The 13,406-nt window shown below is 52.5% G+C and overlaps 1 protein-coding gene across 7 annotated transcripts in view; it reads left to right on the forward strand.

The window, feature by feature from the left end:
* The window catches only part of GRM7 (glutamate metabotropic receptor 7), a 191,813-nt gene that overhangs the window by 166,728 nt on the left and 11,679 nt on the right, over positions 1 to 13,406 (forward strand). For 5 of the 7 annotated variants that reach the window (XM_039734250.1, XM_039734246.1, XM_039734253.1 and 2 more), the window contains 2 exons: positions 4,837 to 5,083; positions 9,188 to 9,280. In XM_039734250.1, the coding sequence (XP_039590184.1) occupies positions 4,837 to 5,083; positions 9,188 to 9,280 (340 nt within the window). The remainder of the gene's footprint in view (positions 1 to 4,836; positions 5,084 to 9,187; positions 9,281 to 13,406) is intronic. The other 2 variants (XM_039734251.1, XM_039734249.1) reach the window with 1 other exon arrangement.

Raw genomic sequence — 13,406 nt, forward strand, 5'->3', positions numbered from 1 at the left:
ATTGCAACATAACACAATCCAGTGCATAATTAGAAAGCTGAATTAGAGAAGAGGAGCAGTTGCTCCTGATTAGGCTGAAGGCAAAGCTCTGGCCTGCAAAAAGGGTTTCTGACTCCTGAAGGGACTTTGCAAAGCTCTGCAGCTCTGAGTGAAGTTGTTCTGTAAACTGTAAGTTCAGTTCTTCTGGCCCAGCAGCTGGAAATCTCTCCTGGGTTGGCAAAGACAGAGGCCTGATCCTGCAGTGCTTTGCTTCCCAGAGAAATCACAGTTCATGCAAAATTAGCCATTGATGTATTTTGTTCTATAAAAATTGCCCGTTATTAGATGTGTGTATTCCAGACCAGTCCAATTTTCTCTCAAGGTTTTGAAGGCAATTTTTGTGATTTGCATGAATAAAGCCAGAATCTGGAAAACATAAAAATCTAAAATTCAAATGGAAATCACTTATGTAAAAGCAGTGATAAAATCTAGGTGCTTTTGCATGTGAATGATGTCCTCGGGGTTGGGTTTTCTCCAGTGCTTGCTTCAAAGTCCCTGCATTTGCAATGCAGTGTGTGAAGTTAGAATTTGTCAAAAGTCAGAGTGTGCTTGAGAGGGAAGGAGATTTGAGCCAGGGTGACCCTTCAGGAGGGTTTGTCCTTCTGTCAGAGCAGATGTGGCTCCAAACCCTGCGGCGACTGGCCAGGGACACCAACACCACGCTGATTTCAGAAAGCCTGGATTTCCTCTGGGAACACTTCCAGTCATGGGATGGGACCTAAATCCCACCCAGTGCCACCCTGCCATGGCAGGGACACCTTCCCCTGTGCCAGGGACACCTCCCACTGCCCCAGCCCCAGTGCCCAGCCTGGCCTTGGGCACTGCCAGGGATCCAGGGGCAGCCCCAGCTGCTCTGGGCACCTGTGCCAGGGCTGCCCACCCTCACAGGGAACAATTCCTCATTCCCAGTCTCCCACCCAGCCCTGCCCTCTGGCACTGGGAGCCTTTCCTTGAGCCCTGAGTGTCCATCTCTGGGAAATGCTCTCTGCAGGTTCTTGTAGCTCCTTCAGGCCCTGCAAGGCCACAGTGGTGTCACCCCAGAGCTGGATGAGCCCTGGCCCAGTTCTCATTCATGTCAAGTTCGAGCATCTCTCACTAAATCTGCATCTTAATTTCTTAATTTAATCTCAGGATTGGGAGCTGCCAGGTTCAGCAGCCAGCTGTAAAAGGCACGCATGAGTTATTAGAGTCCCATTGTCAGTTAAATCTGATCTTTTGTACTTTAAGTCACCCATTTGCATTCATCTAAAATGCTTCCCGAGAATTTATCAGAAGAAGTGAAATAAGAAATGAAATAGTTTCACGTAAACTGCATTTTTATGTCTGACTGGTAAAACCACAAAGCAGAGATAAAACACATAAAACTGAGGCTCTGCATAATAAGCATATCTATTAGTTTCCCTTATCTTTAGGCTGCTCCCATTTGTCATGAGAAGCTTTGTGTGTCACTCATCCCTCCTTGTTCTACAAACGCTCTTTTCTCCCTCCCTTTTATCTCCCATCAGCATTGCAAGGTGGGAGCTCTGGAGGTGCTGCCAAAGTCCCCTTTGATTAAATAATCATCTCACCTTCAACCCCTTCCCAGGAGCAGTCAGCCCGAGCTCCTGAGCTGCTGCTCTGCGGGGCCGGGGCTGAGGGGAGTGCTGGACCCCCGGGTGAGGCAGCCCCAGGCAGGCCGGTCCCCTCGGGGCAGCCCTGGCACAGCAGCTGCTGCCCGTGCTGGGAACGCTGCAGGGCGCCCCTAATGACAGACAGGGCAATTAAACACGTGGGGGCCACCTCTGTGTGCGGCCGGCTGGGACAGGGACAGGGATAGGGACAGGGATAGGGACAGGGGCTGGGGGCCACCTCTGTGTGCCACCGGCTGGGACAGGGATGGGGATAGGGATGGAGATGGGGACAGGGATGGGGACAGGGGGCCACCTCTGTGTGCCACTGGCTGTGACAGGGACAGGGATGGGGACAGGGATAGGGACAGGGGCTGGGACAGGGGAAGGGATGGGGATGGGACAGAGATGGGGACAGGGACAGGGACAGGGACAGGGACAGGGACAGAGATGGGGACAGGGACAGGGACAGGGACAGGGATGGGGACAGGGGCTGGGACAGGGGAAGGGATGGGGATGGGACAGAGATGGGGACAGGAACAGGAACAGGGATGGGGACAGGGATGGGGATGGGGACAGGGACTGGGGGCCACCTCTGTGTGCCACCGGCTGGGACAGGGATGGGGACAGGGGAAGGGATGGGGACAGGGATGGGGACAGGGATGGAGATGGGGACAGGGGAAGGGGAAGGGGAAGGGATGGGGAAAGGGATGGGGACAGGGGCTGGGGGCAACCTCTGTGTGCCAGCTGCAGGGACGGGGACAGGGGAAGGGACAGGGGTGGGGACAGGGACAAGAACAATGACAGGCGCAGGGGACAGGGATGGGGACAGGGACAGGAACAAAGACAGGGGCAGGGGCAAGGGACAGGGATGGGGACAGGAACAAGGACACGGACACAGCCCAGTGTCCGGGAACATTTGCAGGAGCTGGAGGCTCTGAAGGCTCCCCTGAGGTGGCTGCAGGACACCCTGGGGACAAGGTGGGGACTTTGTGTCGTTGCCAGGGGTTCCCATCAGAAGTTCAGAGTGATGAGCGCTGGGTGGGAGGAGGAGAGCAAGGAGTGTTCTGAATAACCACCTCGGTGTGTGATGCTTCTCCCATCTCTGGATTTCCTGTCTATTTAATTTCTGAGGGGATGCTGCTGCCTCTTCAGCTCCCCCACTCTGTCTGTGCTGTCTCTGTGCCTTTTAATTGTGCTGAATCCTCTGAAGTGGTGGGAATTGTTCTGGTTTATCTGTTACGTGTGTCCTCTGAAGAGACAGTTTTTAAAAAAAGGGGGTAAAAGAGGCTTTTCTACCCTGTATATTCGCAGAGTACATTTTTAATCCCTGTGGTTTCTTTGGATAATCTCAGTACCTGTTCTCTAATTTGAAAATATTTTTTCACAACAAGCACAGCTGGGTACCACAAGCACAGGAATCGTTGTGTGCCCTCTGCAAAGTTATTTCAGAGAATTGTAAAGTATGGTAAAAACAAGAAAATCCCACCTTCCTCAATGTTTTGAAAAGTCAATAATTTCTACTAACCTGTGTTCTTATGGCTTCTGTTCTATGACTTACAGCTCAGTTAAACCCTAATTTATATCAGAATTATTTCAGTCCAAATCTGACCTGCACTCTAAATAAATGAGCCAAAGCCTGTGTTAAGGCCCCTGAAATTCCCAGTCACTGAGGCTGTTGGAGGATCAAGCAGGGAATTTGTGTGGCTGCAGGGCAGAGGTCTCAGCTCACACATCTGCATTGCAAACTGGTTAAAAATCAGTGTAAAATGGGTGTGTGTATGTGAACTGCTGCAGCCTGGCCAGGCCTGTGGTGTGGAACATGTAAACTGGTTAGAAATGACTTTACAGGGGGTATTTGTGTGTGAGGAGCTGCAGACCGACCAGGCCTGGTGGGTAATGTGTGCAGACTGGTTAAAAATTACTTTATAATGGGTATTTGTAAAATGGGTGTGTGTATGTGAACTGCTGCAGCCTGGCCAGGCCTGTGGTGTGGAACATGTAAACTGGTTAAAAATTACTTTACAGTGGGTATTTATGCTTGAACTGCTGCAGGCTGGCCCAGCCCTATGTGAAACACATGCAGACTGGTCAGAAATGACTTTACAGTGGGTATTTGTGCGTGAGGAGCTGCAGCTCCATCCTGGTGTGTAACTCATGGAAACTGGTTACAATCCCTTTCCAGAAGGTGTTTCTGTGTGTGTGAGGATCTGCAGTGCCACCCTGGTGTGTATCACGTGGAAATTGGTTCCAATCCCTTTCCAGTGGGTATTTCTGTGTGTGTGAGGCACTGCAGCCCTGCCCTGGTGTGTGACAGGTTAAATCTCTCTCTCCAGTGGGTATTTCTGTGTGTGTGAGGCACTGCAGCCCTACCCATGGTGTGTAACAGGTTAAAGCTCTCTCTCCAGTGGGTATTTCTGTGTGTGTGAGGTGCTGCAGCCCCACCTTGGTGTATAACACACCCAGACTGGTTAAAGCTCTCTCTCCAGTGGGTATTTCTGTGTGTGTGAGGTGCTGCAGCCCCACCTTGGTGTGTGACACATGGAAACTGGTTACAGTCCCTCTCCAGCAGGTATTTCTGTGTGTGTGAGGTGCCACAGCCCCATCTTGGTGTGTAATTCATGGAAACTGGTTCCAATCCCTTTCCAGGGGGTATTTCTGTGTGTGTGAGGCGCTGCAGCCCTGCCCTGGTGTGTGACACACCCAGACTCGTTACAATCCCTCTCCAGTGGGTATTTCTGTGTGTGTGAGGCACTGCAGCCCTACCCATGGTGTGTAACAGGTTAAAGCTCTCTCTCCAGTGGGTATTTCTGTGTGTGTGAGGTGCTGCAGCCCCACCTTGGTGTATAACACACCCAGACTGGTTAAAGCTCTCTCTCCAGTGGGTATTTCTGTGTGTGTGAGGCGCCGCAGCCCTGCCATGGTGTGTGACACACCCAGACTCGTTACAATCCCTTTCCAGCGGGTATTTCTGTGTGTGTGAGGCGCCGCAGCCCTGCCATGGTGTGTGACACACCCAGACTCGTTACAATCCCTCTCCAGCAGGTGTTTGTGTGTGTGTGAGGTGCTGCAGCCCTGCCACGGTGTGTGACACACCCAGACTGGTTCCAGTCCCTTTCCAGTGGGTATTTCTGTGTGTGTGAGGCGCCGCAGCCCCGTCCCCCGCGTAACCCCTCTCTGTTGTCCGCAGCTCTACATCCAAACCACCACGCTCACCATCTCCATGAACCTGAGCGCGTCGGTGGCGCTGGGGATGCTCTACATGCCCAAGGTTTACATCATCATCTTCCACCCCGAGCTCAACGTGCAGAAGCGCAAGCGCAGCTTCAAGGCGGTGGTGACGGCGGCCACCATGTCCTCGCGCCTGTCCCACAAGCCCAGCGACCGCCCCAACGGCGAGGCCAAGACCGAGCTCTGCGAGAACGTGGACCCCAACAGTGAGTAGGGGGCTCTGCAGCACCTCCCACCCCGGGCTCCACCTGCTTTGCTCCATCGCGGTTTGCAGCTCTCGTGGGGTTTTGGAATTCTCTGCTTTTGGCTCTGATTTTCGAGCCGTGTGGCGGCAGCGCCTCAGGAAGGGTTTGGGAGATGTGAGGAACTCGTGCCCCCCTGCTTTCCCTCCGAGGGTGAGGGAGCAGCACATCCCAGGGCACAGAACCCGGCAGCCCGGCAGGGACGGGTTCCCAGGCAAGCACCAAATTCATCAAGAACTCTGCTAACCCCAGTTTTCATCCTGCTCCTTGCAAAGTTGCTTTGCAAAAATCTCACGGTCCCTGAAGATTCCCATTTAGGGATTTTATCTGGTCTTAATGCAAATCTTGCCACCGATTTAAAAGGAAAATAGATGGCAAAGACACTTCTAGTTTCCTTAATGTGCATAGCAGAGGATAGCACAGCACGAAATTACAGACTGAGGCCATCAAATCTGATTTGCATTTGAATCTGGAAGGAGCTGAGGAAGGAGACAGCTGCACAGCTCCGCAGCACGCTGCAAAGGCTTGGGCACGTCTGCAGTTCTGGTGCAAAACCGGGTCTGAATGTGGAGAAACGCCCTCTCCCTGCCCCTGCTCCACTGATCCGTTAGCTGCTGGAATCCCTGCCACGTCTTGTCCTGTCAATGCTGCTGGAATTCCTGCTTCATTAATACTGCTGGAATTCCTGCCTCTAGTGCTGCTGGAATTCCTGCCTGGAGCAGCAGCTCTGCTGTCAAAGCAGAGTGGGAGCAGGCAGCAGATCCCTGACACAGCACTTTTCCTCCCCCTGCTCACCCCTGCAGGATTTCTCTCTGTCTGATCATGCAGGTGTAAAAAATCCATTCCTGCTGGAAAAACTAAATTCATCCTTGGAAGCTGGACTGGGGTTCAGAACCATGGACAGAGCCATGGTCAGAGCCATGGACAGAGCCGTGGACAGAGCCATGGACAGAGCCATGGACAGAGCCATGGACAGAGCCATGGACAGAGCCGTGGAATGGTTCTCACACATTAAGGACTGGGTGAGGCCTCTTGCAGCTGGACAGAGCCCTGAGTGCAGGAGGAAATAAATGGAATTCCTGCCCTGGGCTGTTCCCCAGGGACACTCAGGGCCCTCTCCAAGGCAAATTTCAGAAAGTGAAGGGAGGAAAAGCAAATTTGAATTCCAGCAGGGCCAGGGCAGGGGAGTGTGTTGCTGGTGCACTTCACTCATCACTGTTTGGGTCAACTAAGCTGAAATTAAAACACAAACCCCAAAATCTAAGAATTGCATGCCAAAACCTGACCAAAGAGAAACGCCCCCAAGCTGTGCTGCTGCAGTGCTCCCTGCGGGAAGCCCACCCAGGGCCCCTCCTGCTCTCATCTCATCCCCTGTGCTGCACCTTACTGCTGCTTTCAGACTGCTGAGAATATTCTCCCCTCCCACCGAAGAACAGACAGATTTTTCTTTGGGAAGGAAATATTTTTACTGGAAAGAAATAGTGCTCACCTAAGCCCCGTGTTTCTGGTCAAACACCCATTTTTAGTCCAGGGCTGTAGACCAAAAGATGTTTTTAAGAGACACAAGGGGCAGAGGCCCCTGCCTTGCCCAGATGTGCCACCTTTGCCTTGAGCCTTCACTGAGTGGGATTTAAAGCTCATAAATGTGTTTGTTAGGAAATGTGCAATCTCTGAGTTTCTGGTTCATAAGCTTTTGCTTCTTTTTTATCACTTGTGAAATAGGTATTTTTAAAAACATTTTCATTATTTATATGGAATTCCATCTGTTCATAGTCTCAGCTGCTCGTTCATTCCCCAGGTCTGTGTGCTCATAACAATTATTAGAAAATCAAGTGATATAAACTTCTGCTGTACTTAAGTTTTGGGGTGCATTAGTCCCAGTGTAACTGCTGCAGTCACTGTCCTATGGCATTGATTAGGTTATTGATCAGCCCCTGATCAGGCAGCGTTCAGGAGTGTGTATAACAGCAGTTCACCTGAACTCAGTTTCGTTCTTTAAAGTCTGAATATTCTGTTGAATAAAAGTTGCTTACAGTTCCATTTCTAGGTAGAAAAAAAATGAATATTTTATTAGTGAACTTAAAAAAAAAGTCATAACATCCAAGCAAAAGTCCTCAAACTTAATTTCAGTGAAATATTGAATATGGTGTCCATACATAAAAATGGGTTTGATGTTTTTATAGAAGTTTCAATTTAAACATATTTTATACTGTGAATAGGAAATTTTGCAGAGTTTTACCAATCAGAAAGTAGGAAATATTAATTACAAATTACCCTGGATGCATCTTGGAGCAATTTTTCTAAAAATCTCAAATATCTTCTCTCGAAAGAAAACCAAAGGATGTTTTTCCAGTATTCCTTTGCGAAATTGGCTTTGCTGTCCTCAGATGGCCCCTGGTGGCCTCTGGTGTGGGGCAGGGCCTGCCTGGCCCCCAGGCTCTGAGCAGGGGCAGGTTTGGCTGTTGGGGCTCAGGGGGCAGGGGATTCCTGCAGAGATCGAAGGCAGCAGTGCCCAGAGCGAGCTGAGGCTGGCCTGGCTCGGCTCTGGGCTCTGCAAGTACAGTGGGGGTTTGCACTTTGATTTTCTGCTCTGGCTGGCGGGGCTGCTGCTGTTGCTTGCTCAGTGCGGGTGCTGGAGGTGCCATTTGTGCTGGAAGTGTCCCATGGGTGTTCCCTCTGTCCCGAGGCAGGAGCACCAGCACAGGACCCGTGTACCTCCAAACACTGCAAACCTGGGGCTGGGCCCAGTTCAGGGCCTGTCCTGCTCACAGTCAAACCACTGGCAGAATGTGGGTGGCTTTACAGAGAAACAGCCTTGAAAAAAATCTCCAGGTTTTAGCAGATCTGTGATAGAACAGGGAGCTGGGGCTGCCCTGGATCCCTGGCAGTGCCAAGGCCAGGCTGGGCACTGGGGCTGGAGCACCTGGGACAGTGGGGGGTGTCCCTGGGGAAGGGGAAGGTGTCCCTGGGACAGTGGGAGGTGTCCCTGCCATGGCAGGGTGGCACTGGGTGGATTTAAGGTCCCTCCCAAGCCAGACCCTCTGTGGCAGTGGGCTGAGGTGTGCACGTCAGGCTGAAGCTCTGTGACCTCCCGAGTGCCTTCCCAGGAGCAGGGGATGCCCATCCCGTGGGACCACACAGCTCAGGGCAGGCTGCTGCAGCCTGGGCTCAGAGAAGGATGGGCAGAGCACTTGGAGAGGGGCTGGCAGTGAGGGCAGAGGGGGGCTCTGATTGCCATGAGAGGAGAACCCCTGGCAGAGCAGTGACCTCATGTCCCAGCGCCAGGGGAACGGGCTGGCTGTGTGAGGTGACCTGGCAATGTCCTCATGTCCCACTGCCTGGGCATGCCTGGCACAGCAGCAGGGCACAGCTGAGCAGGGCACAGCTGAGCAGGGCACAGCCGAGCTGCCCAGCCCACCTTGGGAGGGCTCTCCTGCCGAATGGGATGTGCTAAGGCCAAGCCTGTCGATCCTTTTAGGAGAACTCTGTTAGTCATGCCATCTGGCAGGTGCCTGCTGTCGCTCTGCTGGGCACGGTTGGGACCAGCAGGACGTGGGGCACAGCAGCTCCCGGCCCTCGGATGAGCTTGCTGTGCTCTTGTGTGGCTCTGCTGCAGTTTCCCACTTTGGGAAGATGTTTCTGGTGGAGCAGGGGGAGAGCCCTGCTGGGCTGTCTGCAGCTTCTGCTGCAGGAGCAGGGGCAGACTGGGAGAGAACCCCTGCCTGACTTCTGCTGAGATTTACATGAAATCCTCCCCCTTGCTGAGGAAAGCACTCACATGGCTGCTGATGGTGCCAAGGAACCCCGGGGGGCTCTGGGGCTGAGGAGGGACAGGGGTGTGAAACTGCAGCCACAACATCCCGAGCTGGTCGGGGAGAGGAAGGGAAATCTGCTGAGCCAGCCCTGCCGTGCTTGGAGGTACCTGAGCTCCCTGGCCCGGCTGCCCTGGGGCTCGTGTCCTGTGCTGGTGCCCCCCAACCCCAGAGGAGGGGCAGGGCTGGCAGGGCAGGCTGAGAGCGACCCTGGTGCCCACCTGTCCTACATTCAATGTATTTACTTTCCCTGTAGACTCTATACCACCAGTAAGAAAGAGTGTTCAAAAGTCTGTTACTTGGTACACTCTTCCACCTACTGTATAGCTTTTGCCTGCTTTCCAAAAAGGTAAGGAAAACCGAGCTTTTCTTATTTTATTCTCAAATGATGATGATGATTGTTATGACTATTTTTATTATATACACAATTATATGAGAAATGTTAGTGCAGCTGTGTTAAAAAAGATATCTAACTTAAAAATTGTTCACAAACCCGTTACCAAAAGCTGCCGTGGGGGGTTTGCCTGGGAAAGGGGAGACCCTGCCGTGGGTGCCACCAGCTCTGAGAGGTCTCCTCCTTCCCACCACAGGAGCTGGATCCCAGCAAAGCCTTTGAGGATGGAGATATTTGTTTAAAAACGAACAAACAAGTGATAAAAAGTGAATTCTGGCCCGCAGATCTGACAGCTAAGGCAGAGTCCTCCCCGGCAGCAGAGAGAGAACCTCAGCCCAGGGGTGGTCACCCCTCCCTGCTCCAGAGCTGCTCATGGCTCCAAAAGCTTTGAGAGCTGCTTTTCCAAACACCCCAGGGCAGCCCAGTGAGCACTGGCTCGGTGGAACCACGAGTGAACAATTTTTGAGGGCTGGCTTTTCCTGCGTGTTGTGGTGATCTGGTGATGTGTGAGCTCCTCTGGCATTTGTGGCTGCATCAGCCAGGAATTCCTGAATTCCTGCTCTCCAGGGGCACAGGGGGTCAGGGAGCCTTTGATAGTGGACAGGAATGATTGCCAACCATGAATAAGCATTTCTCAGGGCTCCCTGTGGCTCAGGGGGCTTTGCCCAGGTACAAAGCTTGTACCTGACCTGGTTGTGTGCTGCTGAGCACCGAGGGCTGGAAAATCACTGTATTCAGCCCTCAGAACGTTTAGCTGGGCCCTGATAGGTGAGAACCTCTATCAGCAAAGGTTGGAATGTTGCTTGAATTGAGTCTCTGAGTCACAGGAGAAGAAATTACCAATATCTCTGGCTGGTGTAAATTGCCCCAGCTCCAGCATCAATTCAGTGCTCCCGAGAGCTCAAATTGGATTTTATTGTGCTTGAATCAGGGCCATTATGCCAACTCCCAGCTCGGGCACAGGATGGGAGGCTGAAGCTCTCCCTGAACCCCGGGGTGACCCCGAGCATCCAAGGGCAGGGCTGGGCTGGGGAAATGGGACAAAGCAGCCAGGAGGACAAGGGGCCACTCAAAGCATTACTGCAAATGAAAGAGGAGAGGGAAAGGGCAGCTCTGTGAAGATGAAATTGCTCAAGGAAGGAGATGAGAAAGAAAGAGATGGAAGACACCTAAATCTCACGAGAAATTGTTTTTTAAAGAAAACTTTTTTTTTAAATGACACAAAAATAATTAGGAACTCAGATTCTAAAATTAATTTATTTCCATGTAATAATGGAAATAATATAAGGAAATGCTGTCTGCAAAGGCACACAAATAACTCTCTCATCCAAGTCCTTTAAAAAGCAACTGGCCACCCAGATTCTGTAACCATATTTTAAAATTTGGTCCAGAAAAGCTTTGAAAATGCTTTTCATCCCAAAGCAGGGGTGCTGTGGGCTTGTGCTGGTCCTGCCGTGCTCCTCTGCTCCAGGGTGTTTTCCATCTCTGCCCCAGCGTCGCTGCTCCAGCTCCTGCAGCCCTGGCTGCTGCTGTGATTTGTTCTCCCAGGAATACAAAACAACAAGCAGCATGAAACAATGCAGTGTATTAAAAACAAAGCTGGCTAGCAGGGAAACATCAGCCTGCTTGTAAATTGACACTTGTTTTGCTGGCAAGGTGTTTGTAGTAGGAGCGAACAGAGCTGCGCCTGACGTGGCTGTATCAATTTCTGCTGGTGATGAGCGGGGAGATGGCTTTGAGAGCTCGGAATTGTTTCCTGGCAGTGACAAATAGGGCCTCCCTGCTCTTGAGGCTGAGGGAAACACAGGGCTTGGAAAGCACGTGCTGGGTGTGAGGGAAGGAATGCTCCATCACTGAGCAAGGCAGCTGGGCTGCAGGAGAGCCTGCAGCACTGGGCACTGCCCACCTGGGCTGGGGCTGGGGCTGCCAGGGCCCAGGGGCACCTCCCTGCTTTCCCCTGGGGTCTGCTCTCCCCTGGGGCTCCTGTGGGTGTCCCAGGCTGGCCCCGGGCACTGCTTGGGGCAGGGAGGGCATCCCCAGCATGTCCTGCAGGGATGGGCATGGCCAGGGGCTGTGCCAGGCTGGGGGGCTGGGCATGGGCACCACGGAATGCTGATTGAGCCAGGGGTTTGGGGGTGATGGACACTGGCACCACGGAGTGCTGATCCCAGGGTTTGGGAAGGCTGGCTGGACACTGGCACCAGGCAGTGCCGATCCCAGTGGCATTGGGAGCCTGGGCACTGGCAGGGCTGGCACAGCCCGTGCAGCAGCACGGCGGGTCCCTGCCTGCCGTGGGCACAGCTGCCCTGGAGAGGAGCAGAGCAGTGCTGCATTCCTGTCAGGATCTGTCCTGGCGTGGTCCAGACTGGCCGGGGCTGCTCTCGGAAGGGGAATGGCTCAGGTGCCCCCAGTGCTCTCCTGCTCACAGCCCAGGCTGCCCAGGCCAGGAGCAGCCCAATGGCAGCACCTGGGGACAGGCAGGTGGCCCTGGGGACAATCTGCTCTTTGGAGGCTCTGGGTCCAAGCTGTGAGATGCTCTGTAGCTCATCAGCCTCAGTGTGTGCTATGGAATAATTATTTGCTGGATTGAAGTGTCATTTTTGTTTTAAATCTGGCCAGTTTCAGCCTGAGAAAATACTCCGTGTTTGACCTCACTTAAGGGATTTTCTGTTCAGTGGAGGCTGCTAAGAAATGAGAATTTGCACTCAAAATTGATAACTGAAAGGCTTTGACAGCCCTTCACTGCATCTATTTTGCTTCTGGAACGGCTGACTGGAAAACTAAACATCACCAATTCCTTCCAATGGTGATGTGCTTCTTTTAAAAGTATTGCAGGGAGGTGCAGCCTGGCCCTGGGCACTGCCAGGATCCAGGGGCAGCCCCAGCTGCTCTGGGCACCTGTGCCAGGGCTGCCCACCCTGCCAGGGAACAATTCCTCACTCCCAGTATCCCATCCATTCTGGGAGCCATTCCCTGGCTCCTGTCCCTCCATCCTTGTCCCCAGCCCCTCTCCTGGAGCCCCTTCAGGCCCTGAGGGCTCTGAGCTCTCCCTGGAGCTTCTCCTGTCCAGGTGAGCCCCCCCAGCTCCCCAGCCTGGCTGCAGAGGGGCTCCAGCCCTCAGACAGAACATTCCCTCCTGTCTGAACATCTGGGGATCATGTTACTTGCTTTTTTACATCTAAAAATAATTACTCTTGATGGTACATTCATGTAATTGCCAGCTCCCATATTAATTATCTGCAGACTGTCTCACACCTTTACTCAATACAAGATTGTAACGTGCAGGGAAGTGTCAGACTGTTTCCTTTTTTAAAAATTGAAACTCTGAGTGCACTTAAACCATCACCTTCTTGTCTGATGTGTGAATAAAAACACACTCATGGCTAGAAGTGCCTGGGATATTAAAAGGTGGATGTCTGGGAGCACACACAAGGACTAGTTCTGCCTAAGTATTCATTGTTCATTCCACATCCTCTGTCCTCCTATGTGGCCTTTTTTCCCTGGGAAATCCTGGTGAGGAGTGAGCAGACACAGCTGCACCTCACACACCAGACCCTCTCACTTTTCTGCTTAACAAACTCTCAGTAGCTCTGAGTTCTCCCTTTGATTAATTTATCACTCCTACATCCTCCGAGGGAGACTCTCAAATCTATAAATTGTAATACCAGGGACAGCCCCAGCTTTTGGCTCTCCTGTGTCCCGTGTGTTTAGAGTGCCTCCCTTTCTCCCAGGCAGGGCAAATGTCAGGGCTCAGCCGAGCTCCTGCAGGGCTCTGTCCCTCCCCTCTTGCTCCAGGGCAGGAGCTGGGAGCAGGTCAGAGCCCAGAGCCTCTCCTCCACCCCCTGAACCCCGACACCACTGCAATCCAGGCTTTGGGGGCAGCTCCCAGCTGCAGGGAGCTCCCAGCAGCAGAACCAGTGCCTGGAAGGGCCTTTTCTGTTCATAAATCTACTGAAAATTTGGCAAGTGAGTTCAAAAAGGAAATTCTAATAATGATGGGGTAAAAGGGAGAACAAACCTCAAGCGATATTGCAGCAAAAATAATTTCTCAAACACACAAATCCAGGCAGTTTTTGGTGGG

Source organism: Passer montanus, unplaced genomic scaffold (genome assembly GCF_014805655.1).
Source record: "Passer montanus isolate IOZ18808 unplaced genomic scaffold, ASM1480565v1 scaffold9, whole genome shotgun sequence".
Taxonomy (NCBI): Eukaryota; Metazoa; Chordata; class Aves; order Passeriformes; family Passeridae; genus Passer; species Passer montanus.